Source organism: Chlamydotis macqueenii, chromosome 27, assembly GCF_036417535.1.
Source record: "Chlamydotis macqueenii isolate bChlMac1 chromosome 27, bChlMac1.mat, whole genome shotgun sequence".
Classification (NCBI taxonomy): domain Eukaryota; kingdom Metazoa; phylum Chordata; class Aves; order Otidiformes; family Otididae; genus Chlamydotis; species Chlamydotis macqueenii.
Window position 1 is genome coordinate 5,480,838 of NC_141582.1, and position 27,638 is coordinate 5,508,475.

Genomic DNA, 27,638 nt, shown 5'->3' on the forward strand with positions numbered 1-27,638 from the left:
TCCAGGCAGCGGCGTGGGGATTTTTTACAAGGTCTGTGGTTAAGGAAAGGGGTGAGGAAGCGAGGGAGGGACAGACGGACAGGAGCATGCTGCCGTCGGGCTGGCGCTCAGGCCAGGTCCTTGAAGGCGTCAAGGTTGAAGGCCGTATCGAGGAGCCGCTGCAGCTCCGTCAAGTGGGTTTTCTTGTTACCCGTGGCAGGGGCAGCCGCCGGCTCCCGCCCTGCGTACCTGCAGGGGAGAAAGTGGGGGACGAGGATGAGTCTGCAGCCCCCAGATCCGCTCCCCCCAGCGCCCGGTCCGTCCACCCTCCTCCCCGCATGCCTACCAGACAGGCTTGGCGCGGTTGATGGTGGTGCGGAGACGAGGTTTGACGTAGTCGTAATAGCCCTGGTTCTTGTGCTCCTCCTGGCACCACACCAGCTCGGCGGCTGGGTATTTCTGGGCTTCCCGCTGGAGGAGGTCGAAGGGGAACGGGGAGAGCTGTGGAAGACACAGAGCAGCGTCACGGCAGCAGCCACGGCACCCCGAGCTCGCGGGCACGGAGGCGGCTGGACGTCGCCCACCTGCTCCACTCTGGTGATGGCCACCTCAGCCTCCATCTGCCGGGCCTTGCGCTCGCGGGTCAGGTCATAGTAGACCTTGCCAGTGCACAACAGCACCCGCTTCACCTGCTCGGGATTCTGCACCGCAGGGCCGCTGTCGGGGATGACGCGGAGGAAGTGGGTGCCTGCCAAGGAGAGAGGATGCGCTGGTACGGAGTCCAGCTCCCAGCACAAACCATCACGGCTCTGTGGGACCTGGGGCTGCCAAACCGCTCCGGCGGGAAGCGGTGCCCTGGCAAAGGATGGAAAGCTGGGTCACGTCTCTGCGGGGTGCCACACTCGGCACTAACTAACAAGGGGTGGCTCCAGTTTGCCAAACAGGCACGCTCTGTCTGCGAGGAGAACGCTGCCTGGGCGCTGGAGAGGAGTGGGGAGGGAGGAAGGCAGCCCCACGTGCTGCATCGGCACAGAGCTCCTCACACACGCTGCTTGCAATGCCCTGGTGCCGTCAGCCTCACTCGGCCGCTCTTCGGTGCGGGGAGGCGGCTGCCAGGTGGACTTTACCCGAGGTGGCCGGCTCCTACCCTTCACCCTTCACCCCGCAGAGCGGCGCTGGGACGGGGGAAACAGACGCCTCCGTGCTGCTCGTACCTGGCAGCATGTCATCGAAGCTGGAGCGGGCTTCGGGGTGGCGCAGCAGCGACTTTGGAGTGAAGACGATTAGCTGGAGGGAGGAAGAAGAGGCAGAGCAAGGCTGCCAGCCTGGCCAGGAACAGCTGGTTTGCAAGCAGAGGCCGGAGGGCCTGCCTGCCCGTCCTGCCTGAGCACAGGACGGGCAGATCTCTGCCAGATCGGGCACTGGTTTGCGACAGCGCTGGCTGTCCCAGTCTCGGTTTATCCCCGGGGAAAGGGCTGAGGCACTACCGGAGACCTGGCTGCCCCACAGCTGGAGCTGAAGGCAAGCAGCCGGACAGAGTTATTTCTACATGCCCAGCGGCCCCGATGTCTCTGAGTGCTGGCAGAGTGCTGGCAGGGGCTGCAGCCATCCTAGCCTGGACGAGCCGGCTGGCAGCATGTCACGCGCTGAGCCAGCCCTGAGCACCAAGAGGTCCTTGGCCCGGCAGAGCCAAAGCGCCCGTGTTGCTGCCGAGGCGCAAGAACCAGCCTGCCCCGAGCCCTGTCCCCAAGCTCGGCAGGAGCTGCTGGCACTGACCGGTTTGCGGAAGGGCAGGAGGATCTGGCGCCGCAGGACGTGGAAGAAGTTGGCTGGAGTGGAGCAGTTCACGACGATCCAGTTGCATTCACAGAGCTGGCGCACGTCAAAGTCGTCCAGTTTCTGCCTCAGCAAGCGCGGTCGAGGGGATTTCAAGAAACACAAGTTGCCGCCTGGCAGCTGTGGCAGCAGGGAGAAGAGCGGCACCCGGGCCTCCCTCCCTCTCTCCTCTCCCCCTCCAGAGCACATGGAGACTGGGGAGAGGCTGCAGGTCTGCGCCCCTCACCTTGGTGGCCAGCAGCCCCCTCCCATGCCGCTTTTGGGGCCACCTCTGCCTCACGCAGCGCAGCAGCCACAGGGACAGCAGAGGTGCAGCCTGCACAGCGGGCTCAGCCCCTTTCCCCAAACCCGGTCGTGCTGCGGCATGACCCCAGGACATGCCATGCCTCCTGCTACCAGCCCCACAACACCCACCCCAGCCACAGTGTTGCCCACCCGGGCATTATTGCCCACCCCCTCCCCATTTCAAGGCAGCAATATGATCCAGGAGGGCCGGCCCGAGCGTAGCACGGCCGCCACTCACAGGGAAGACGTCGGGATCGTCATTGCACATCTGCAGGAATCGCTCCGGGCGGGCGGAGGAGTGCTCGGGACCCTATGGGGACCAAGAACCGGGGAGACTGAGCTGGGGGCAAGGCTGGAGCGAGATGCCGACGCTGGGCACCGCCGTGCCGTGAGCAGTGCTACCTGCCGCCGCTGCCCTGGGCTCTGCTTTTGCTGCAGGCCAGGCAACGGGCACCCTGAGGTGCCTGTGAGCTGGGTGGTCCTTACCATGCCCTCCATGCCGTGGGGAAGCAGCAGGACAATGCCGTTCTGCCGGACCCACTTGGCCTGCCCGGGACAGATGAACTGGTCGATGATGCACTGAGCCGTGTTGTGGAAGTCTCCGAACTGGGCTTCCCAAAGCACCAGGGCATTGGGGCTGGCCATGGCAAAGCCCAGCTCGAATCCTGAGGGATGGGAGAGAAGCGAGGGGGTTACCCTCCCGGAGCGGCCTCATCCTGCCCGCGCAGCGGGTGCAGACCTCCTTGCTCACCGAGGACGCCGTACTCCGACAGTGAGCTGTTGCAGACGGTGTAAGGAGCCTGGTTGGGCCAGAGGTGGTTCATAGGGATACAGGTCCTCTTATCCACGTTCTGATCGTGCAGGACATGGTGGCGATGGCTGAAAGAGGGGAAAGCGACACTCCATCGTCACCTGTTGGATTGCTTCTGGAAAGGCCGGAACTGCCTTTACGGCCACCAAAAGCGTGGCTTTACCTGAACGTCCCCCTCTCAACGTCCTGACCGCTCAGGCGGATGTGGATGCCCTCTTTCAGCAGGGAGCCGAACGCCATGTACTCTGCCAGGGCCCAGTCCACCGTGCGGTTCTTCACCATCTCCCCGCGGGTTTTCAGAATACGGCTCAAACCTGCCGGGACAGAAGCCAGTTTGTAGGCAGGATGGGAGGGAGCTCCAGCGACACCATGTTTGTCCCACAACCTGCCCACGGACTGACAGACTGCAAATGCCCGGAGGCAGAGGAATGGAGACACCTCTGCCAGAGGCTTGAGCCAGGGATGCGGAATCAGGACTGCAGGGAAGGACTACTCCTCAGTTCCCTTCCCTTAACCACAGCTCCCTTCTGAACTAATTCTGGAAGACTCACAGAAGGGTTTGGGTTGGAAGGGACCTTCAAAGGTCACCTACTGTAAGCAGGGACACCTTCCACTATATCAGATTGCTCAGAGCCCCATCCAACCTGACCCTGAACACTTCCACCGATGGGGCATCCACAGCTTCTCTGGGCAACCCGTTCCAGCGTCCCACCAGCCTCGTCATAAACAATTTCTTCCTTGTCTCCAATCTAAGCCTTCCCTCGTTCAGTTTAGTACACTCACCCCTTCTCCTGTCCCTACAGGCCCTGGTAAAGTCTCTCTCCCTCTTTCTCAGAAGCCCCCTTTAGGTACTGAAAGGCTGCAGTTAGGTCTCCCTGGAGCCTTCTCTTCTCCAGGCTGAACACACAAAACTCCCTCAGCCATTCTGCACAGGAGAGGTGCTCCAGCCCTGGCATCATTTTTGTGGCCACCTCTGGACCAGCTCCAACACATCCATGTCTTTCCTGTGCTTGACCCCAGGGCTGGATGCAGAGCTGCAGGGGGGTCTCCAAAGAGCAGAGCAGAGGGGGAAAAACCCTTCCCTTGCCCTGCTGGTCACACACAGCAAAGCACTGTAGCAGATCCCTTCCTTCCAGGCCACCTCCCAGCCCTATCCCACATCTCTGCAACAAATACCCAGTCTGGCAGAGCTTCTAGAAGCTCCTACCTCCATGGATAGTGAAATCCTCTACCGGCACAGAGCTGGCCACTTGACCAATGTGCGTCAGGTCCTCTTCGTTCAGACCGGTGGAAGGGCAGGTCATGCTGCGGGGCTGGCCATCCAGCGTGAAGAAACCTGCAGGAGGAGGAACCGTCCACGGCATTGTGGGAGCCATGCTGAGCTCTGTGTGAAGAGCTCAAGTCACGGGCGCCCTCAAGCAAGGGTGGAGATGCAGGAGTGGAGAGCACCACTCCACCTTCCCACCCAGCTGAAAATACACCAGTACTTGAAAATAGCTGTCATGGCTCTAGAGAAGCCAAGCTCTTCGCTAGGGACCTCCAAAACATTGCCAGCAACTTACCAGGCCAGGGTGAGTCCAGCCAGTGCTTGATGTGCAAGATCTTTTCATCTTTGGATCTGGCATGAGCCTCCTCACAGATCTTATCGTATTTGGCAATTTCCTCCTGGCAGGCAGAACCAGGAGGCAGAAAAGCATTAGCAAGGGGTCTCCAAAGAAGGGTGCAAAGCCGGGGGGCCTGGGCGTGAGCTTGGAGGGGTGCTGGAGGGCACAGCTGTGGCCTGTGCCACATCCATCATGGGCAGTCTTGAACTGGATGGCCCTGTGCTGTTGGGAGCTGGCACAGTCCAAGGATGAGCCTCAGCTCCTAACCCCGTTGCTGCCAGGTCTGCAGCGCTCGCCCAACCAAGCTAGCACAGCTCTGCCACCTTTAGGTGACAAGCACAAGCAGAAACGGGCCCCGTCACATCCTTCACACCCAGGTCTGACCCAAACAGGTAGTTTTCCCCGGAGATGCCACCCACAGTTTTCCTGCCAGGCCCCAAGGGACAGTACCTCGTACTCTGGCTGATTTACCACCCCCTGGGAAATGAGCAGCTCTGCATATTTCTGCAGCACCGGCTTCTGTTTCCGGATCTGTTTGTACATCAGGGGCTGTGTGAACATGGGTTCATCCATCTCGTTGTGACCGTTGCGCCTGTAACAAACCTGGCAGGAAGGGAAAGAGCCTTTCAAAGCAGCTGCTTGCAACCCGTGGCTCCAGAAGCAGTCGGAGCTACCTGGGTCTTTGTGCTGGAAGGGTCGGAAGCCGCCCAGGAGGGACCCAAGCATGTCCTCTCCAATGCCAGAGGCCAGGGCGGGATCCCTACAGACACAGCGCTGCCTCTCCAAGTGCTCCTACAGCCTCGTTGCCTTGCTCAACACCACCTCCTCCCTCCCCTCACAGCAAAAGGGCCAGACAAGGCCTTCTCTTCAGAGAAACCTCCGCTTTCAGAAAACACACTGCCAGGGGTATCGGCAAGCACCCACAGCTGAACCCCAGCTTGAGGATAAAGCCTTGTGCCACGTTTCTTACCAAATCCACCACCACGTCCTTATGGAAAGTGCTTCGCCACTCTGCTGCCACATTGCACACGTAGACCACAGCCTCCGGGTCGTCTGCGTTGACATGGAAAATGGGTGCGTTCACCACGCGGGCAACGTCGGTGGGGTACGGGGAGGAGCGGGCCATGCGAGGGTCTGTTGTGAAGCCAATCTGTAGCAGGTGAGAGGGAAAGCGAGAAGCACAGTGGTCAAGGATTTGAAAAGCAGCTTTGAGGGCAGCTTGGCTGCTGCAGCTGAGCTGGGGGTCTCCCCCACGGCTGCGCTGCTCAGCCACAGCGCAACCTGCGTGTCCCGATCCCCGCACCCGGGCGGCCATCCCGCTGCACCCACGGGGATGGGCTGGTCCCAGTGAAATGACTCGAATTTACGCAGGGGCAGAATGGCGCGGGCCTGCATGATCTCACACACCGAGCATCAGGTTGCAGCATCTCTGTGTCAGGCTGGACTGAAAAGCTGCTGCCGTTGAGCAGCTGGGTACGAAGTACCCACTGCTGAACCCTGGATTACGGCTCACGCCAGGGCCGTTGGCTGGGAGACAGCTACTGCCTGCTGCCAGCTGCCATCCAGACCTGAGCCTGCCAAGGGGCCAGCTGCTCTGTGAGGGACCCCCACAGACGCAGGGGATTTGCTCCTCACCTGGTTGTTCACTACCACATGGACGGTGCCGTGGGTGGTGTAGGAAGGCAGGTCGCTCAAGTGGAATGTCTCGTACACAATGCCCTGCCCAGCGAAAGCGGCGTCTCCGTGCAGGAGGATGGACATCACCTGGGAGACATAAAGCCATGGCGGTCAGAAGGGGCTCTGCAGGGACAGCAGGCAGGGGCAGCCACCAGAAAAGGGCACAGGTCTCACCCCTGTGAGCCTTCGGCATCCCGGAAAGGACAAGGAGCAGCTCATCACCGCACCCCATGCTTTCTCAGGGGATCTCAGCCATGTTTGGCACAACCGCCAGGGAGAAGGGTGCAGCCATCGGTTCTCCCCCGGGGCACGGGCAGCAGGCTTGGGCCGCCTCCGTCGGGCGGCGGGATGGCACCCGGCACACAGTGGCTGGGAGGCGAATCCCACTGCCACACACATGCATGTCAAAGCAAAGCCTTTTTCTCACGGTGGGGAAGACGAGATAAATGCCCCTTTTCCCCACGCTTCCAGCCCAGAAGACCTTTGGGCAGGAGCTGGGAGCTCACTGTGGCTTCGGTGACGTTCTTTAGCGATGGTCCCCAGGGGCTGGCTGAGGACGCGGCCTGCCAGACAAAGACAGAGTTTGTCTGTTTCCACCCGACCCTTGGGATGTGGGAGGAAGGGAAGTACTTCTGATTGCAGCCTTCCACTTCTTGGTGTTGGAGACAGGTCTGTGGTGAATCAGACCACAACAAACACCCTCCCCCAGCCCCTTTCCCTGCCTGCTCTCCCAGCTGGGTGCGGAGAGCTGCCTTCTGCTGCCGGCTCCGGCTTTCCCAGCCCCAGGAATGGTTATCCCTGGTCATGCTGAGATCCTTCAGCTTGAGGTTCCTACTGCCAAGGCCCCCTGAGCTGTGACACTTGAGTTGACTTTTGGGAATGCCCCTCATTGCCCTGCTCTCCAGCCAGGGGTTGGGGCGGAGGAAGCAGTAGTGGGAGCCGGGGATGGGCGAGTCCCTCCCAAAGTCACCTCCAGCGAGAGCAGGGAAAGATGTGGGAGCAAAGTCACGGTGCTAGCAGGGTGTCTGCAGGGGAAGGGGCACGGCAAACAAAAAGCAGTTGAGTTTCTTTGCTTTCCCATGACCCTGCCTCGAAGCAGTCCCCGTCAGCCTGGGCCACTTGACTGCAGGCGTCTCAGCACCTCTCACCTTCTTCCCTTCCGTGTCCCCGCAGTAAAACTGCTCCGCTTTAGTCTTGCCTTGAACAACGGGATCGACTGCCTCCAGGTGAGAAGGATTTGCCACCAAGGAAAGCGTGATGTTCCTGTCGGTGACGCGGTTAATCCGCCGGTGGTACATTCCCAGGTGGTACTTCACATCACCGGAGCCCTGGCGGAGGGGAGGGGAGAGGAGAGTCATTCTGAGGAAGGTGAGCGGCTTCTGGGGCACGGGAGGAGACCTGAGGCAGGGCAGCACTGACCCCAGGGGCTGCCAAAAGGGGACATTTTCTGGAGGCACTGGCAGAAAGCAGCAGCAGCTGACCTGGCACTCAGCAAAGCAAAAGTAGCCTGTGGCAGGTGCCAAACCACCAACCAACCTCAGACGCATCAAGCCCGGCTACGTAAGGCTGTAGGTGCAGGGGAAGAAGCAACTGTCTTGCATTTAGGGAAGATGCAGGAAAACAGAGCTGGGATAACGCTCACCCAAGCTCTGCCCACACTGCAGCGGTACAGCTGTCCCCGGCATCACTCGCAATACGCTGCAGTTCCCAGTCGGGGCACTTGGATGGCCCATGCTGCCGCTTTCTCACCTCAAAACCCCACCCAAAGGGCATGGCAGGATAAAGCTTTCCAAAAGCCAAACCACCAACCAGCCTGATGATGCTGTACGCTTTGGAGCGTGAGCGCATGGCAGCAACAGAGCCTGCGGCACAAGCAATTTGAACCTCGGGGCTTTTGGTGCTGCTTTAGGGCCCCACATGGGGGGCAAGCTCTGCTCTTGGCTGCCTTCCCCTTGTTGTTCACCCCAAGGCTGCTTTATGCCCAAGGAGAGCTGCTGACGGCCCAACGGCCAGAGACACGTCATCCCCCAGGACAGGCAAGGACAGACCAGCACTGGCGTCGACACCAAAGGCTTCAGTTGCACGAGTGTGTGTGCAACGTGTAAATTCTTGTGACGCTGAAGCCACTGAGTGACACCACAAGCAGTGGCACAATCCAGCTCACGCTGCACGGCCACAGCCTTCGGGGACCACATGGGGACAGACGACAGCAACCCGCCACAGACTCACCTCATCAGCAGCCTCCAGCTTGGAGTCAAACTGGCAGAAGATCTGTTCCAGCTCTTTCCTGATCACGTTGGCAAGAACATTCAGGCGTCCCCTGCAAAAGCAAGACTGTTACTGGCAACTGCAATGCCAGCCTGGCATCAAGTGCCGACAGTGATCTGCCATCCTCCCGTCACGCAGAGGCAGTGCGACAACCCCCCAGTGACGGCTTCAGGGTCACCCAGGGAGGGGGCTGTGCGGTTTCACAGACTGCAGACCCCTCAAGACAAGGATGGACTGGCCACTGCTGCCCCCCGACAGCTGCCGCAGAGCGGGCAGGCCAAATCCTGCTCTGGAATTCCAGCCCTGCCGCTCGAGCCACCACCCCTGTCACAATGAATTTCCAAATGAGCTGAAGCTGAAAGCACCGCCGGGAGCAGAAAGGAGCCAAGGCCTGAGCTCTCCAGCTAAGGTACACCACCGGTTAGGTGATGGCACAGACCAGTGTGCCCTCCAGTACTGAACCCCGGCAGCATCCCCCCTCCTCTGTGCCCCAGCACCGCCACGGTGAGGCAGGGTTACCTGTGGGGCATCCCCATGATCACATAATCCACTCCCTTCTCACTCGACTTATCAATAATGGTCTTTAAGGCTGGGATCAGCACTTCGCAGCCCTCCAGACCGAAACGTTTCTCTGAAGACCATTTCCGCTGGAGGAATTCCTCAAATCTGGAAGGGCAAAGGGAGACACGGATCAGTGCCAGGGCTAGCGCTGAGGGCAGAAACCAGAGAAAGGACGGGCACCGCAGCGAGGGAGCCACAGCACCCAGTGATGCTGAGGCAGGCATCACACAGTAGCCCGACAGCCTTCCCAGTCACTGGGTCCCCCCTCGCAGAGCCCAGCCGGCTGCTCCCCCACCCTGACACTGTGCTGCACTTCAGCTTTATTTTTAGACCTTTTCTTTCAGGGTCGTCCCCCTTTTCGGGATCTCTGCCAGCACCTGAGCCTGCCAACCCGGCAGCTCACTGGCATCGCCCTGCTGATTAAGGGGACCGCGACAGATGATGTCAAGATGTGACTCTGGCGGTGACTGCATTGCGCCAGCTGGGGGCAAACCAGCCCGGGCAGCAAGGGAAGATAAGGAGCAGGTGAAGACCGGCTCCGAGGTACCTGGTAGAGCGAACCAGCCTGGCCAGCAGCGTGCGTTTCTCCTCATTGGTGAACTGCATGATGCCCGGGGTCTCAAACTTTTGCCGGATCCACTGGCACTGCTCCAGGTCATTGATGAACATGAACTCCACGCCAATGTGCTGGCAGTAGGCCATCTGCCCCGAGGGGAGAAGAAAGGCCGTGAGACAACAGCCAGGGCTTTAACCCCTCCTTGCCCGCCTCCCTTGGCAAAGACAGGCACATATGGCATCGTATGGGACTGCCGGGCCAGGGACCCTTTCATTCCCCTCTTTCACCTTTCAGCAAGACAAAGAGCCCTCCTGCGCTCTGAGAGCAGGCAGAGCAGGGTATAAAATTTGTCAGGAAAGGGGAACCGGCTGCCAGGGATGGAAGCCCCAGCCCTGGGTTGGAGCTGCTCCTGCACTGAGAACCCTCCGAGGGGCCATCACGCAGGGCAGCAGCACCACAGCAGCGCATGGACGGGAGCACTGCCTGCCTCCAGCCCACTCCTGTGCTCTCCCAGCGCCATTTGCTGCTTTCAGCTGGAAAACATAGCTGGAGAGGATTCCAAAAATGCAATATTTAGTTGCCTAGGGTTTACTCCAGCTTGAGTAGACCAAACGCATTGCCCCGAGGCAGCGCAAAGCTGGAGGTGATCAGAGATGAGCAGGTAACACGGGGCAACTGCTAGGAGCGCGGCAAGTGCCGAGGAGCAGCTCCCAACCTGAAAAGCTTCAAATCTGCAGGTATGCCCAAAGTTGCGGGGCATACCTGCAGCAGAGCAGGAGCTCCAAAAAGCAACTGCTCTGCCCCAGCCCACGGCTGCAAACAGGTCTTGCACAGCCCTCCCTGCCCTGCTCACCTCCAGCCGACGGATGATTTCCCGCAGCGGAAGAGCTGATTCATTTCCACCAATGAAAGTGGTTGTGGGCAAGCGGAAGACCTTGTCCAGATCAGATTCATCCAGCCCATAAAAGCCTGCAGGAATTGCCATGGGTGGGACAAGCGAAAGGAAGAGAGAGAAGGAAGGGAGACGGGGGGACACCATCACACAGGGACCAGGTGCATTTGGGAGAGGGGTGGGTAAGGGCCAAAAAAAAAAAAAAAAAAAAGCAGCATAAAACCCAAAATAAGCATGAAGGATGTTTATATAGATAAAACCCAAGCCATAATTAAACAAAAAGACATGAAGCACAGAACAACAAGGTTATTATAAAAGGTTACACAGGAAACAAAACACAAAGATATACATATACAGGTGTAAATGGGTAATTAAAGTCCAGGGAGAGAGTCAGGAAGTTTGCAGCCCCAAGAAGGCAAAAAAAAAATACAACAGAAATGATAACAGAGGGGAGAGAAGAGAAACAGAGGAATTGAGGAGTCACTGAGCCCAATGGAGGTGTTGCCACGCAGTGGGAATTAAAAATGAACAATCAAAATGGAGAAGGAAACGGTTAAAGCAGACAAATGCCAAAGAGGGAGAGACAGAGAAGCAAGAGAGAGAAAATGGCGTCAGGGCTCTGCAATGGACTCTCCTGAAAAGCTCAGCCTGGGAGCGGGGCAGCCAGCCGGCCCCTCTTTGGCCCAGATCCCCCCTCGCCCCAATTAACAGCCTTTTAATTAGGGGTTTAGCCTAGCACTGCTCTGCAAACCCCCTTCTTTGAGGTGCTGGCACCTCGTGGTTCATAGGGAACACTTCACACTCTGGGAAGGAACCAAGGCAGACCCTGGGGAGCTCAGCTCCGCTCCAGAGCCTTGCCCGGGAGCACGGAACTGCAGCTGCCAGGAGTGGAGGGTTTGGCCCTGTGTCCCCAGGGTTCTCCGTGGTTCCTATCCCACTAGAAGTCTGGGAGAGAGGAGGCATTAGTATGGAGCATCCCAGATAAACTGCTGCTTGGAGGTTTCAGGGAAGCTCTGGTAATTTGCTGCGTCTCCCAGCCCGGCAGCACAAGGCTTTGGCTCGCTCTGCCACGCTGGGGTGAAGACTCAGGCACGCTTTGGGGGGTAATCAGATTTTACAATGAGTTTTCAGGGCCCTGAGCATCTCTGCTGCTGCTTTGCTGCAGCCTGCCAGCTTTTTTGACAGTGCTGAGTATTTATAGGCAGCAATACCATCAGATGGGCAGAGAAGGTGGATGAGGTGCCAAATTTTCACCACGACAAAACCAGGGCAGAGGCAGGAGAAGACAACTTGGATTTTTAGGAGACTCAAACTAATCAGGAAGATTGAGGCCTCGTAAAGTTAATGTTCACCACAAAACATGTACTCCAGCAAGTTAGGAATGCAAACACACCGTATGGAAAAGGCCAGCAAGGCTCTAAATTGGGGATCTGTGCAGTCAAGCTCTGATATGGAGACTTTTAGCAAGACAAATTAAAAAGTTACAAAACTCAAGAGTGGTGCAAGATGGGAGGGGTCCTCTTTACTGGCTTGGTTCATGCCCAGAATAACCTATTCAAAGACAGTTGCACTCCAGAGGGTTAAAGGTCATTAATTGCATACCTCCTACTGTTAACACTCTCAGCCGCTCCTTGAACACTGCGAGATCTGGGGTGGGCATGGAGGGGGGGGTGCAGAAAGGGAGAAGATAGAGAGACGCAGTCAAAGTTAGTAAAAAAAACCCTGGAACCGTGAAAACTGGTCATGGAAAGCACAAGTCAAAAAAATACAGTATTTAAAATACAGTCGAAAACCATCAGAGGTAAAAGGGTTGGGATGGAAGACGACTACGCACTAAGCGGAAAAGAAACGCCGGTGGAAAGTCTGGCAAGAGGAGGGAGGAGCAGGGAGGGGAAAGAATGGCATCAGACACTGGGGAGCAGTTAAGCTGCATGGTTTGAGATCTCCTCTCGCGTACACATTTCGGAGAGGACAGGGAGACTGCCCGGCACAGCATCTCCACCTGCTACAACCAAAAGGCATCTTCCCACCCGCTGCATCAAACAGAGTGTCATCCTCTGCAGAGCAGGGAGCTGCCTCCCGCCAGCATCAGTTGCCAGAGGGGTTTGCTCTGCTGTCACTACCGGGAGGATTTCAAGGTCACCCCCAAGAAGGCACCACTGCTGCCTACACACAAGCAGGAGGGGGATCGGGGTGTTAATGAGCAGGCCATTAATGAGGAAGACCAACAGGGAGGCCGGCACGCACGACGCCGTCGTTTCTGGAGCGTGCTCGGCGCAGGCAGGAGCGCTGGGACGCTGCAACAGAGGCAGGCAGGGCTGCCGGAGCGGTGGGCAGCGTGCGTCAGCGGAGTTGCTCTCCCAGGCGAGGTTAGGTGACCCGAGTGCCTCAATCTCACCTGGGTTACAGGAAAGGTTTTGGAAACACTTCTCCTTTTGGTCAGCGGGAAAAAATCGTACCTTTCGCTGAGATGTTTCGTCTCAAACTGGGGAAAGGGGAGGTGGCAGCACTCCCAGCCAATCTCCCCACAGGGGCTCACTTGGCTCTTCCCGAGGTGGAGGACAGTTTCCATCAGTCCCCTGGGGGCAAGAGGCAGGAGCAGCTGCCTTCCCCAGAGAGACAGACAGACAGGGAGACAGACGCTCAGGCGCACACCGCCTTCCACGCACCACCTGCACTTCAGCACGCTAAGGTATTATTTCCTTGGAGAGGTCACACTGAGCTCCTGTGGTCATCTCGTCCTTGTTTTACACCACTTACCATTCCAGATCAGCTGTGGGAGAAGACCAGGACGAGATTATTTTGTTTTTTACAAAGAAAAGAGAAAGAGCAATTTGGTGACTCCAGCCCCACTGCTCATCACATCCGAGTACCCCAGGCAGGCTTTCTCCCCCTTACATTCTCTCCAAAGCTCACGCTGCTTACTCCAAAGACAGCTTCCAAGCCAGACACAAACCAGTTGCTAAACAAAAGGCAATTGAGAAGAAAGAGCAATTTCCTAGATTAACCATGCAGCCCCTTTGAATTACGGCACTGCTCGGCTGTTGGCAGCAGAGCTCGCAACACAAAAGCTGACCTTTAAGGATTTCACTGCTCAGAAAGAGGAAACAAGATAGTTTCCAAGTTTCAAACCCAATCCCGTTGTTAACTGCTCTGTCAAGTGTTAAGAAATACACTTTCAAAGCAAAAAAAGCCAGCAGGATCTGCTTAGAAATTGGCTTTCTCTGCCACAAGCAGGTGACATCCGATCCTAGGCTCAGCCGGAGCTCTGCCCACGCTCTGCACCGCCACTGCTCTCCTCGCCTCTTGCTGAGCGTTGTCTGCAAGCTGTGTTCGCCAAGTGGTATTTTAAGATCAAGCAGATACGGCTTTCCAGGATGAGGATACCAAGGCAAAGTCTATTCAGTCATAAATAATACTTAGAGCAAGATAATAAGGCCTCCTTTGATTAGACACAGCCCTCTGAGTCTGAGGTCCTACCACAGGACACAACCCCAGCGTGAGTTATCAGCTGATACCAGCACAGCTTGTTCCCAGGGCTCGTTATTTACGACAAATTCATGGATTCCTTGTAACTAAATCAACACCAGGAACCACAGGGGCAGATATCTGAGTATGAAAGCCACAAAGAAACAGAAATTAAACTTAACGCCTGACTCAGACGTGGAAATAGAGAGCTGAGATTCTCTTCCAGCCAACAGAACAGCCATGCCTGAACACTGAACACTGCAGTGAGCCGGGCTGGGTCACACTGCTGGGCTCCTGAACGCTCACCCTAGGGGAGGAGGCAAAATGGAGCTTCCACTGCTTTACCCAGATTCTGCCAGAGCCGCAACGATGCTGTCAGCCCAGCTTGGCAGCTGGGGCTCTAAGGGAGGACCTGCTCTTGGACCGCTTTGGGCTCTTGGGCTCTTCTGCCTCTGAAGCAAGGACGCTGCTGGAGCACACCTTGCTTCGCAGGAACGACACATTCAAAGCAGAAGAAAAGCCCTCTTGAACTGATTTTCCCCGCTGAAGCAGCCCTGTGAGTTCAATGTCCAAGTGGAAACCAGTAAGGAGTGGTGTACCTTAGGGCTCCACATTGGGACCAACACAGTTGAATATCTTCATTGTCGGCACGGACGGTGCGATCGAGGGCACCCTCAGCCAGGCTGCAGGTGACACCAAGCTGAGTGGTGCAGTCGATACGCTGGAGGGAAGGGATGCCATCGAGAGGGACCTGGACAGGCTAAAGGAGTGGGCCCCTGTGAAGCTCATGAAGTTCAACAAAGTCAAGGGCAAGGGTGGGGCCAACCCTCAGTCCCAGCAGAGACTGGGGAGTGGATGGATGGATGGATGGATGGAGAACAGCCCTGCAGAGAAGGACTTGGGGATGCTGGTGGGTGACAAATTGGACTTGAGCCATCAATGCGCGCTCGCAGCCCAGAAGGCCAATCGTATCCTGGGCTGCATCAAAAACACCGTGGCTGGCAGGTCGAGGGAGGTGATTCTCCCCCTGTATTCTGCTCTTCGGAGACCCCGCTGCAGCTCTGCATCCAGCTTTGGGGTCAGCAGCGCAAGAAGGTCATGGACCTGCTGGAGCATTCACCGTCATCCAGCGAGCTGGGACAACCGAAACCTAAACCTTCCCTACCGCTCCCAGCACACGTCATCCTGCACGAAGGTCCCCCAGGTCCAGGGCTGGTGTCCCTGTGCTGGCAGCTGAACAAGGAATCAAGATCGTTTACATGCACCACACACTCTGATCGGCTGTTTCAGTTGTGCAAGGTTAGTAATCATTACTGCTGCTCTACTCTGAGTTAGAAGCATGCCTCTTGAGCGCTCGTAGTGCCAGGGTAAAACCCTTGGAGAGCACCAGTAAGGTGAAAGAGCTCAGCATCACGACCTCGTTCTAGCAGCGTTCTACAGAAATCAAATCTAAAGCACATTAAGAGGTGCTGAGTTTAAGCAATTTCAGATTAGGATTTCAAGTTCCAGGCACCACACACACTCCTGTGCAACACTCATGCATCTTTCGCTCAAAGGCATTGGGATTTCTACTTGAATGGGAACACATCCCAAAGTTTCCTTGTTTTGATCACCGGCAAGGACTGATAGCTCAGTCTTGGCAAAACGGGCAGAATTAAGGGATTTAAAGGTGCTGCAGCAAGCTGGGAGTGAAGGAGGGCAGGGCATCATTGCAGAGGCGCTTCCGAGCCCTGCAGAGATGAAGCCAGCCCGTTCCCCACCAGCTCTTGGGGCCCCCAGCAGCAGCAAGAGGAGCTGAGGGAACACACCTCCAGCTCTCACCAACACAAAACCTCTCTGCTTTGCATTTCCAGAAGATGCAATTGCTTCCACTCCTGGATGAGCAAGTTCCATGACGGAATTAACTGGCACCAGTTGGAGGAGAAACATGAGCCAAGCCATAGGGTTTTGGCACAAGACCCATTCGCCGTGACAGCCGGAGGGTGGCAGAACTGCTCCACAGCAGCGGTCCGACTCTAGATTGAGAGTGATCATTCCGAAGGAAACTTAAGAGCTTTCCCCTGTCACTGGCGAAGCAATCTACCTCCAAAGCTGTGCAAGAGAGAGGAGCTCAAGCAGTGCAGCGCTAACTGCTCTCAAAGCCCTCACCCAGTTTGTCTGTGGATGTGATAAGATCGGCTGGAAGGGAGGAGTCCAGATCTGCATCCAAGATGCCCAGTGGGTCGAGTTGTGCTACATGATGCCCTCGAATCTATGAAATGGGCCAGGAATGGAAAGGAGAACAGGCAGCAAGAGGGAGAGGAGACAGGGAGAAAAACAAGAGAGGGGAGGGGTAAAAAAGTTAAACTACATTAGAATTGATTTGCAAAGTAATTCTCACCGACATTTGGAGAAACAGTTACTGGTGCATCATCAAAATTTACAGAACTAATGCCGAGAGGATCAAGCTTTGCAATGTGATGACCCCTGACCTGGAAGCAACAAGACAGAGCAGTCATTCAAACAAGTTAATTGAAGAGACTTTCCTTAAAAAAAAAACAAACAACAAAACGAGTCATGCACAGTTTCCCTCTTCACATTTTCTGCAGAGCTGCCACTAAAGCCTGGATTTACTTTCAGCTACAGCACGTAGGTGCGAGTGCCAGCAGCAAGGACTGCTCTGTCCTGCCTGAGGCAGGCTTCAGCAGGGCGGGCGGGGGAAGGCCACCTCCTCCACCGCAGAGACCTTGCGGAGCTGAGGTCTGAGGGTCTCTGACTGCTTGCCTGGCGGCACCTCCTCTCTGCAGACGCAGTAATTCCACAGCAATGGTTAGCTCCTGAGCATCAGAGCAGGTGAAGAGGGAATTTTCTAGATTTTTGGCACCATTCTAGGTGCTCTCCTGCCAACGTAGCAGAGAAAACAAGCGTTGCCACCAGCAGTAATAGCTCCTGAAAGGGCAGAGGAACGTGTCTGAGGGACATCTGCCTGTTGGTGCTATTAGAGGTCAGCAGCTCACAGCATCTTTTTGGACAGAGGAGGCTACAGGAGAACTTGGAGCACTCTTCTGGGAAGGGGCAGGTGAGGAAATACCAAAGAGCTTTGGCACCAAGAGAGCCTTAATGGCTCCCGGTGCTGGCAGTCAGGCCAGGAGTCACCACGCTGGGTTTGAATCCACATCGGGAGGCACAGAGAATAACGAGGTAATGAGGAGTTTTGCTTTTCACCTTCACAGGAGGAGGTCCCCTCAGATGGACCCCAGCACATCTCACTGGGCAAACTCAATCCATCTCGGCGGCCAGCACTCTCCAGTTGCCAAGCCGCGGTTTATTTCTCGGCAGCTCCTGCCCTCGAAGCTTCAGGCTTGGCTACGCTGGGAGTGGGGCAGCAAACACCATTGCCATGGCATGGGGGGCGGTGCCTTCTTTGCACTGTGAAAACAATATTCCCAGCCACCCAATCTGTTACCAGTTAGAAAATCCCCTCGGATGTGAGGGGATTACGAAATCTTGTGCACAAACCAGACATACTGCTCTAACCTTATCTGCCAGACAGGCATTCCTATTCAGAGGATCCTAAGGGAATTTCAGGAAAGGCTTTTTGTGGTTTTACCAGCCAAAGGGCCTGGAATCAGTTAAGGCAAACTGCTAAGAAAGCACCGATACCCCCGCCATGCTCTCTGCAGGGCCAGGTGATGACATGCCCCAGAGCACTGCTGGCCACACGGAAACCTCTTCTTCTGCGCCAGTTTTGTCTGGCAACTATTTGCTTGTCTGTCTTCCAACACAGCACGGGGGTTAGCCCGTCATTTACCAATCAGCAGGACAGGCGCACTCAGAGTTGTAGTTAACGACTCGATGTCCAAGCGGAGACCAGTGACGAGCGGTGTTTGTAAAGGGTCCAGCATTTGGGATCAGTATTATTTAACATCTTTGTCGGGGACACGGACGGTGGGATTGAGCAGGTTTGCAGATGACAAACCTTCCTGTAGAAGGAAGGGATGCCATCCAAAAGGACCTTGACAGGCTGGAGAGGTGGGTCCATGCCAACCTCATGAAGTCCTACAAGGCCAAATGCAAGGTCCTGCACACGGGTCGGGGCAATCCCAAACATGGATACAGGCTGGGCGATGAGCAGATTGAGAGCAGACCTGCCGAGAAAGACTTGGGGGTACGGGTGGATGAAAAATTGACTATGAGATGGCAATCTGCGCTTGCAACCCAGAAAGCCAACCGCATCCTGGGCTGCATCAAAAGAAGCATGGCCAGCAGGTCGAAGGAGGGGATTCTGCCCCTCTGCTCTGCTCTGGTGAGACCCCACCTGCAGCGCTGCAACCAGCTCTGGAGCCCCCAACATAAGGAGGACGTGGAGCTGTTGGAGAGAGTCCAGAGGAGGCCACGCAGATGATCAGAGGGCTGGAGCAGCTCTCCTATCAAGAAAGGCTGAGAGAGTTGGGGCTGCTCAGCTTGGAGAAGAGGAGGCTCCTGGGAGACCTTAGAGCGGCCTTTTAATACTCAGAGGGGCCCAATAACAAAGATGGCGATAAACATTTCAGCAGGGCTCAAAGCAATAGGACAAGGGCTAATGGTGTTAAACTAAAACAGGGTAGACTTAGACGAGATAGAAGGAAGAAATTTTTTATGATGAGGGTGGTGAGGCACTGGAACAGGCTGCCCAGAGAAGCTGTGGATGCCCCATCCCTGGGAGTGTCCACGGCCAGGTTAGAGATAGAAGAGTGATGCTGACGGCCAATAAAGGTCTCCGGAACACCATCCACGGAGTCCGTGCCTTTACTGCAACATTTCTCAGCGCAGACAGCTTAGAAAAATGCATCCAAGAGCTGTCATTCAGAGACCAAGGAAGCGACAGGAATGCAGAAGAGGCTACGGATTTTGGGTTCAAATCGCTGACTTGGAGCTGCTGCCTCCAGCGTCTGCCCGCTTGTTCCACCAGTGAGAGCTGCATGGCCTTTAGGAATGGCTCGCCAGGATCCGCCCAAGCTGGAGAGACCTGGCAGGGTGGTCACCTCCCATGAAATCAGCCACAAGGCATGACGCAGGTCCTCGCAAACACGTCCCAGCTTCCTCTTCTTAAAGAAAAGCAGGGCAGTGCCCCAGCGTTGACATCGACACCTTGGCTGCGCAGGCGGGCAGGGCAGGGGCACTTTCTTCAAGATACAGAGCAGGGCCAAGGCTGGGCAGACCTTTGGACTTGCCCAGTGCTGCAGTTCTTGCCTTAACCTGTGGCCTTGTACGTTGGATTTTCCCCATACCTGAGCAGGAACCTGACCTGCAGCAGGTGCTTCTGTGCAGGAATAGGTGAGAAGACCATGGTCACACCTCCACAGCAGCTGCATTTGTTAACTTTCAACCACAGCCCCAATTAGAGCCTCCACACTTGACAAACCAGAGTGTAGCCAAAGGTGAAAGCATGACACAGATGTAGAAACACATTTAAATGATCTCTCGAGTTAAAATATGGGCTGCCCATCCTCTAGCCAGAGGATGTTTCCTTCCTGCTCAAAACTTGAAAGGCTGACGTTGGCAGCTTCGGTCTGAGTTGCAGCCCAGTGGCACCACAGCCCTCATCCAGGCCATAAATCACACGGAAACATTCCCTGAACTCTTCTTTTAGGACCTCAGAAGTTCTCTCAGCAACACGGGGGAAGCCAGATAGGTGTCCCATGCCACTGCTGAGCATGGCAGGAGCCCACAGCACAGGGGCGTCATTCCGGAAGCCAGCAAACCACCCTGTGCAGAGAAAACCTCCCCCTCCCTCCCACCACCCTGTTTGGGTGACAATAGCTTTAGTCTTCCTGTTGTCCAGCAAAGCATGAGCTGAGCTTCTGCACCCAACCTATCAGCAGCTCCTGCTAAAAACCAGGCAGTCCGGTATGCATCCTGCACCCTCTCCATGCAAAACACGTGCACCAACCCCACTTACCCCAGCCCACCCCAGCAACCACGTACAGATGACATGCTCCTCCTCCTCGTCGCAAAGTCCGTCTCCTTACCTGATAGGCCCTGATGAGAGACTGCACTGCGAGATGGTCCTCCACCAGTTTATCTACGTTGGGCTGTGCTTGATCCAGAAACTGGGCTTGGGACAGCGTGGAAAGGCTGGTACTCAGCGGAGGGGGGCTTTGGTAGGCAGTGCCTGGAGCAGCTCCGGCATTGGCGTTGCGAAAGAAGATGTCCCACGACTAGGAAAAGGGAAAGAAGAGAGGCGACAGGGTCATGACCCACGACCCAGACACCTCCTCACTGGAGGTTACTGGAGTCTCCGCTGTATTGCCACAGCGGGGAGGAAAATCCCCCAGGGGCAGAGATGCCTTGCCCGCTCGGTCCCAGCTCCATGCAGCCGCTGCAGAAGGCGCCCCCTTGCCTTGGACAGAAAAGCACTAAACCCCTCCCGCTTAGGCCGTTATCCCACTTCCAATCCATCTGGATTGCTTCTTTTGCCATGAGACCCGGTAATCAAATACACTTCTTCCTCTTCCCCATGTTCTAAATGGCCTGAGACCCAAGTCCCAGCGTAAGCCCTGCTGTCCAGCCCGCAGCCAGCAATGGCTTTCTTCTTTTTCTGTCCCCTCTCCATTTCTCCCCCATCCTTTCAGCAATGCTGATGCCAGCGCTACGCGGACACTCCCGTGCCAGCTCTCCTGTGCTCTCAGCGAGGCAGATAATCACCTCTGCTCCAGTTCCCCTTTGCAGATGACCAATTCTAGGTGTTAAGAACAAAGCAAACCCCCCCCAAAAAGCCCTCCACGGACTTGGCGTAACTTTGGGATACTTATCCAGCACTGTCTAAAGAGCCCAGAAGCATCTCCGGCCAAACTCCTGTCAATCCGTCTACTTGGAGAGGCAGCAACAGATCTGGGGAAGGGGAGAGACCAGCGGAGCAAAGTCCAAGCCACGTCCTCCCATCACGCTCTCACCCCTGCCCGCTTCCCCTCTGCCACCGAACGACAGCAAAGGACGAAGGCGAGGCGGAGTGGCACCTGCCTGCCTGCACGTACACGAGGCGCCAGCTAGAGCAAACAAATCCCATTGGATTTGCACACTGGTTTCAGCCCAAGGGTGTTTCCACTGAGCGGGGGCAAGAGCCCAGCGCCCAGCATGACCCTGAACGTCGTGTCTGCGGAGAGCACAAAACCCAACCGCAGTGACGGGTGAAATGCTACCCAGCCAACCCCAGCGCGTTGAAATCAAGCCAAAGAGAGCCACGAGAACAGCTCCAGTGGTGGTTTGGCGCAGAAAAAGCAGCTTTTGCACCCCAGTAGCAGGGTGGAGGGGACAGACAACCTGACCTTTGCCGGAGGAGCACCAGCTCTGCCCCTTGCCTGGAGCTCCTCCAGCTGCAGCACCCACCACACGCACCAGGAAGCTATTTCCAGCCTGGATTTACCCCGACGCCCCATCACACAGCTACGCAAGGTGATTAAATTTAGAAACGGATCACACTGATGAAACGTAAATAAAATCTGGAACAATTTGGCACCGTAACTGATAAACAATAGCTCGCCCAAAGGGGAAAAAAAAAAAACAAACAAAACACCCCAAAACAAAGACAGAAAACACCAAACCTCATTCTGATTGCTATCTGCTAAAGGAAATGACAGCAGGAAAAGAAGGGGAGTGCTTTTCGTACAATCCTTACTCCTGGTCACTGGCAAGCCCCTTCCCTTCCCCGGGCTCCCAGAGCTCACGGGTGCCCCAGAAGCCAGCAGCTCCCGCAAGCCGGAGGGATGAGCAGCCCAGGATGGGCTCCGCACCCTTGGGATGGGGAGGAATCCGGCTGGCTGCTTTGCTCATTGGCTTAAGGTTGTTTAATGTACTGGAAAATAAAGACAGGCAAGAGAAAGGAAGCATCTATCCCAAGCACAAATCCAGGCTGGGCGGAGAATGGATGGAGAGCAGCCCTGAGGAGAAGAACTCAAGAGTCCTGGTGGGCGAGAAGCTCAACATGAGCCGGCCATGCGCCCTTGCAGCCCAGAAGGCCAACCGCATCCTGGGCTGTGTCACCAGCAGCGTGGGCAGCAGGGCGAGGGAGGGGATTCTGCCCCTCTGCTCCACTCTGGTGAGACCCCCCTGCAGCGCTGCGTCCAGCTCTGGAGCTCCCAATGTCAGAAGGATGTGGACCAGTTGGAGAGGGTCCAGAGGAGGCCACGACGATGATGGGAGGGCTGGAGCAGCTCTGCTGTGAGGCCAGGCTGAGAGAGCTGGGGCTGCTCAGCCTGGAGAAGAGGAGGCTCCGGGGAGACCTGAGAGCGGCTCCCAGTGCCCAAAGGGGGCTGCAGGGAAGGTGGGGAGAGACTCTTCAGCAGGGCCTGCTGTGACAGGATGAGGGGTCATGGTTTTAAAATAGAGGGAGGTGGATTCAGATCAGATATTAGGAAAAAACTTTTTCCACTGAGGGTGGGGGAACACTGGCCCAGGGACAATACCCTCCCTGCCTCCCCGCTGCCCCCTCCCCAATCCTCCACTCCATTCCTCCTGATGAGCCATTAGAACTGGAAAAAAAACAAAGCACGAGGAGCTCCTTGCAGGTGGATTCCCAGGAGATGGCATTCCTTGTACGGGCTTGTGATCCAGGATGCTGCCCGTGTCCCACAAGCTGACGCCGGTCCCTCTTGAACAGAGAAACTCCTCTTGGCTCTTGCTCAAGGAATTGCTGACGTTTCTTTTGGGCACATCCAGGCAGAAGGACCATCCACAACCATGCGGCCCCTCCAGCTGAACTCAGTCCTCCTTGACATGCCTGCACGTCCCTGAAGCCACTGCTCCAACACACAGAGAGAAAAGCAAAGGCAATATCGTGGCGAGGTTGCTCCTTACCTTATGTACACTTTTGGGATTTTCCAGCCAAGCGTAATACATTTCCTCCACGTAGTTTGAACTAGTCCCACTCAAAAAGGGCTCGGCGGCCATCGGTGCGCTGTAGCACCTGATCTGTTGAAACGTCCTGAGGGCTGCCGGCCTGTGTTGGGAAATTGTCCGTACAGTCTGTGAGGCCATCACTGGCCTCAGCTTTGACACACAAGTCCTTAATTTCAGCATATCTGTCCTGTTGCCTCACACAAGTTCCTGTCGGGAGAGAAGGGAAAAGTGGGTTAGGAATTACTGCAGGAGAGCGCAGAGCGGAGAGCACCCCCCCTCCACCCTGAGCTCGGAGAACTGAGCTGAGGATCAGTTTTTCATCCGCAGCAATCCATCCACCCCGTCCCACGGCTGAGTCCCCGACGGCTGGGAAATGCAGTTTGTGCTTAAGACGCTCAGCGCAGCCAGGTCTGCCTCCCCCATCCCTGCCGGCACGGCACCGTCGTCTCCCCTGACACGGGGGTGAAAAGCAGATTTGCTCTGCGGGCTACCCAACGCCAGCCCCAAACGAGCCAGCGCACGTTGAAGCCACTCACCCCTTTTATCAGCGGCACCTTTGTACAACACAACGCATGTTTGACAGCATAACGCAGCCCGGATTAACAGCGCAAGGTATCAGTTTCCCTCAGAGCTTTCCTCTTTAGTTTCTAGTCAACAGCATCCTGCCCCTTTTCCAATCATCAGTCCATAAAGTATTCTTGGATGTCTTTTGATTCTTTCTTTTGTTTTAAAGAGGAAAATCTTCCCTAAGAACTCAGATTCCAGCACAGGCTGGACACTTTGGCCCTTCAACCTGCCATGTGCAGCGATGCAGCTGGTCGTACGGGTCGCTCAGAGCCTTGTCCTACCTGATCTTGAATGTTCCCAGGGATGGGGCATCCACATCTTCTCTGGGCAACCTGTTCCAGTGCCTCACCACCCTCATCACAAGAAATGTCTTCCTTCTATCTCATCTAAGCCTACCCTGTTCTAGTTTAGCACCATTAGCCCTCGTCCTGTTGCTACAGGCCCTGATAAAAAGTTTGCCCCCATCTCTTGTTGGCCCCCTTTGGGTATTGAAAGGCCCCAGTAAGGCTCCCAGAAGCCTTCTCCAGGCTGAGCAGCCCCAGCGCTCTCAGCCTTTTTTCACGGGAGAGGTGCTCCGGCCCTCTGATCATCTTCGTGGCCTCCTCTGGACTCGATGCAACAGATCCACGTCCACATCTTCCTTCTACTGGGAGCCACCACCCTCTTGATACCCAACCAATTCCTCATCCGCCAAACAGCCCACCCATCGAGTCCTCATCTCCCCAGCTGAGAGAGAAGGACGTCGTGGGGGACTGCGGCCAGGGCCTTACAGAAGCGCAGGCAGATGGCGTCCGTAGCTCTGCCCTTGTCCGCTGGTGTAGTCACTCCACCAGAGAAGGGCCCTGGGTGGGCCAGGCAGGACTTGCCCTTGGTGAAGCCACGCTGGCTGTCTCTGACCACCTCCCCGTCTTCCGCAAGCCTCAGCAGAGCTTCCAGGAGGATCTGTTCCATGCTCTTCCCAGGCACAGAGGTGAGGCTGACCGGCCGGTAGCTCCCAGGATCCTCCTTTTCACCCTTTTTAAAAATGGGTGCAGCGTTTGCCTGTTTCCAGTCAGCAGGGACTTCACCCGGCTGCCGCAACTTTTCCAAGATCACGGAGAGTGGCTCGGCAACTCCATCAGCCAATTCCCTGAGGACTCTGGGATGCATCTCGCCAGGTCCCATAGACTTCTGGCCATTCAGGTTGCTCAGGTGGTCACAAACCTGATCTTCTCTCACAGTGGCAGGGACATCGCTCCCCCAGCCTGCGTCTTGTGGTCCCTCCACTTGAGACGCACGGGAAGAGGGGCTACCAGCGGAGACGGAGGCAAAAAGGTTGTTGAGTAGCTCAGCTTTCTCCTCATTCCTCGTTACCAGCTCACCAGTCTTGCTCACCGGGAGGGGGTATCCTCTCCATGACCTTCCTTTTCTGGCTGACGTACTTGTAGAAGCCCTTCTTATTATCCCTTGCCAAGCTCAGCTCCAGCCGTGCCTTGGCCTTCCTGACCCCTTCCCAGCACAACTAGGCAGCGTCCCTGCGCTCTTCCCAGGATACCTGTCCCTGCTTCCGCCACCTGTGCTTTTCCCTCTGGCCCTTTAGTCTGACCAGCAGGTCTCAACTCAGCGGTGCTTTTTCCGTCGGTCTCTCTCCCACGTAGGCGGCCTTGGCTTCAATTTTTGCCGCGTTACTCACTCCGTGACCACGTCATCTTCTCTGTGGTTTGCGTTACACAGACCAGGATAAAGCTGGGAAGAAACTGCCTATGGGAAAGACCCCTTCAATAGTACAGGTACAGTGGTGCAAAGGACTTGGGATGTGGGCTCCGGGACAGAGTGCTTCTCACTTCTCCTTAAAAGCTCAGACCCAAGAAAGCTGACGGAGATGAAGGACCCAGAGAGGGGCTCTCCCCTGCCCAGAGAACACAGAAACGCAAAAAACCTCTCAAAGGTCCCCCAGCAACGTCCACTTTGCAGCTCTTGGGGGGGTGTAGCCCTGCACGGACAGGGAGGCCTCAGGTTAACCACACTCTGCGTTACACGCATCCGACTGACTGCGGCAGCCCAAGGGAAAGCGCTGAGCAAGATTACCTCGTGGGAAGGTGCTGGCACTCGGAGCCAGCTCTTCTTGGAGCTGCCCTTTCCACCCAGCTCCCCTCGCAAGAGGCAGGACCCAAGGCTGGAGATGACCAAACTGACGGGTTTCCATACCCCCAATCGGTTTAACGAGCAGCAGCCCACTGTCAAATCAGCTATTGTGCGTTCACCAGACCAAAATGCAATTTCACAGCAGACTGGAGATAAAACCTTCGTGACTGGCATTTCGTCAGCCGGGCTTCCAGATTCGCCTTGCTGGATCTAGTTCTGGCCGCTCAGCATGGCAGCAGCTACGCTTCCCACCTCAAAACACAAGATTTTGGTCCAAAGAGCCCGAAGAAGGCCCAGGATCGCTCTCACTCAGCCAAAGTGTTTCACAGATTTACCCGAAGGCAGAAGAGAAGATCACGTGTCCTTTCCACTCCGCTTGCCCACTTCTGCCTGCAGTCAAACACGGCAAGAAATGGCAGGCAGCGAGCGTGGCAGCCCTAGATGTTTTCCCAGCTTACCCTTCTCAGATTTAAGCAGATATTTTAGAGAGCCGACTGAACCAGCTGTCAACGCACAGGCACACACGCGGCGGGGAAATAGCTTTAGGACGAAAGCGATGGCGGCATCTCCGGCTTTGGTGGAGCCACTCAGCAGCATTGCAGTGACTGCCCTGAAAAACAGGGGGTTCACGCCAGGATTTGACACAAAATAAGCGGAACCAGCCAGTCTTGGAGGGTCTCTCGCAGAGAGGGTTGGCTTCCTGAAGGCGTGCGAGCCCGCGCCTCTGAGCAGACCAGGGCGAGCTCGGAACAGCGATTTCCTGAGCTAAATCAAAAACAGCACACAGCGACCGGGAGCGCGGGCAGAGGAAACCGAGCCCGAGATAAACGATACGGGGGTCGGACACGAACACAAAGTTCACGCACGGAGCCAGAGCCGAAGAGGCGTTAAGGAGAGGAAACCTGGGTTGCACGGGCCGGGCGCAAGCCGGGTCAGAACCCAAATTTCACGGAGAAGTCAAACAGCGGGAGCCTTCACAGCAGACCAACGGCTGGGACGGGCCAGAGCGGACCATTAAGCAGACTGCGGTAGGAAACCTGACCCGCGGCTGCCGGAATGCGAGACACCTGCCCCGGGAGCGCGCACCCGGGGCCTGCGCGCGCGCGCACAAACGCACACCCGCGCGCCAGGCCCGCCCGCCCGCCAATCAGCGCCGGGCTTCGCGCCCCTACGAGCGAGGCGGGGCTTCCCATTGGCCGCGCCGCGCTGCCACTCTAGCGGTGATCCCGCCCTGAGGGGCCCGGGCGTCGGCGCCAAGGACACCGGGGAGCGGCCGCGGCCCCCGCAGCCCCCGCATCCAGGCGCGGCCCTCGCCCCGCCCCGCCCCGCCCCGCCCCGCCCCGCCCTGCCCCGTTCCCGTTCCCGTTCCCGCTCCCGCTCCCGCTCCCGCTCCCGCTCTCGCCCCGGCCCGGCCCCGGCCCCGGCCCCGGCCCCGCCGCGGTACCCACAGCCTCGGCAGCCTCGGCTCTGACAGCGGCCCCTCCGCCGGCAGCCGCCCCGCCCCGCCCTCTCCGTCACCGCGTCGCCCGGCCCGCCGCCACGCCCCCTGCCCAGCCCGCCCCAAGGCGCCTGCGCCGCCGCGCTCTCCAGGGGCGGGGCCAGGCCTGGGGGCGGGGCTTGGGCGGTGGGGGGGAGCAGGGTGAGGCGGTCGCCGTGGTTACTCGGGGCGGGCCCTGCCTCAGGCCTCGGTGCCGCGGCCTGTGCACCCCGGTGCGGCCTGGGGACATTTAGTACAGCCTGTGACCGCACCACGGCCTGGGGACATTCGGTACGGCCTGTGACCGCACCACGGCCTGGGGACATTTGGTATGGCCTGTGACCGCACCACGGCCTGGGGACATTTGGTACAGGCTGGGGACTGCACCACGGCCTGGGGACATTTGGTACGGCCTGTGACCGCACCACGGCCTGGGGACATTTGGTACAGGCTGGGGACTGCACCATGGCCTGGGGACATTCGGTACGGCCTGTGACCGCACCATGGCCTGGGGACATTTGGTACAGGCTGGGGACTGCACCATGGCCTGGGGACATTCGGTACGGCCTGTGACCGCACCATGGCCTGGGGACATTCGGTACAGGCTGGGGACTGCACCACGGCCTGGGGACATTTGGTACGGCCTGTGACCGCACCACGGCCTGGGGACATTCGGT

At 57.0% G+C, this 27,638-nt stretch overlaps 1 protein-coding gene across 4 annotated transcripts; it reads right to left on the minus strand.

The window, feature by feature from the left end:
• Window positions 1–14: 14 nt before the first annotated feature.
• On the minus strand, window positions 15–26,986 carry OGDH (oxoglutarate dehydrogenase). 4 transcript variants are annotated; one of them, XM_086767935.1, is made up of 24 exons: window positions 26,933–26,986; window positions 22,752–23,000; window positions 19,928–20,116; window positions 16,086–16,188; window positions 12,072–12,116; window positions 10,431–10,546; window positions 9,569–9,723; window positions 8,980–9,126; window positions 8,422–8,512; window positions 7,341–7,520; window positions 6,151–6,279; window positions 5,486–5,665; window positions 4,966–5,118; window positions 4,474–4,576; window positions 4,119–4,247; window positions 3,075–3,225; window positions 2,852–2,979; window positions 2,587–2,765; window positions 2,339–2,410; window positions 1,756–1,878; window positions 1,194–1,266; window positions 564–727; window positions 326–480; window positions 15–228 (listed from the first exon to the last, which is right to left on the minus strand). In XM_086767935.1, the coding sequence occupies exons 2-24, from the start codon at window positions 22,971–22,973 to the stop codon at window positions 108–110; spliced, it is 3,108 nt and encodes a 1,035-aa protein (XP_086624061.1). In that variant the 5' UTR covers window positions 22,974–23,000; window positions 26,933–26,986; the 3' UTR covers window positions 15–107. The 4 variants fall into 4 exon arrangements, with proteins under 4 accessions (XP_086624061.1, XP_086624063.1, XP_086624064.1 ...); XM_086767937.1 differs by lacking the exon at window positions 16,086–16,188 and adding an exon at window positions 16,318–16,408; XM_086767938.1 differs by lacking the exon at window positions 12,072–12,116.
• Window positions 26,987–27,638: the final 652 nt, after the last annotated feature.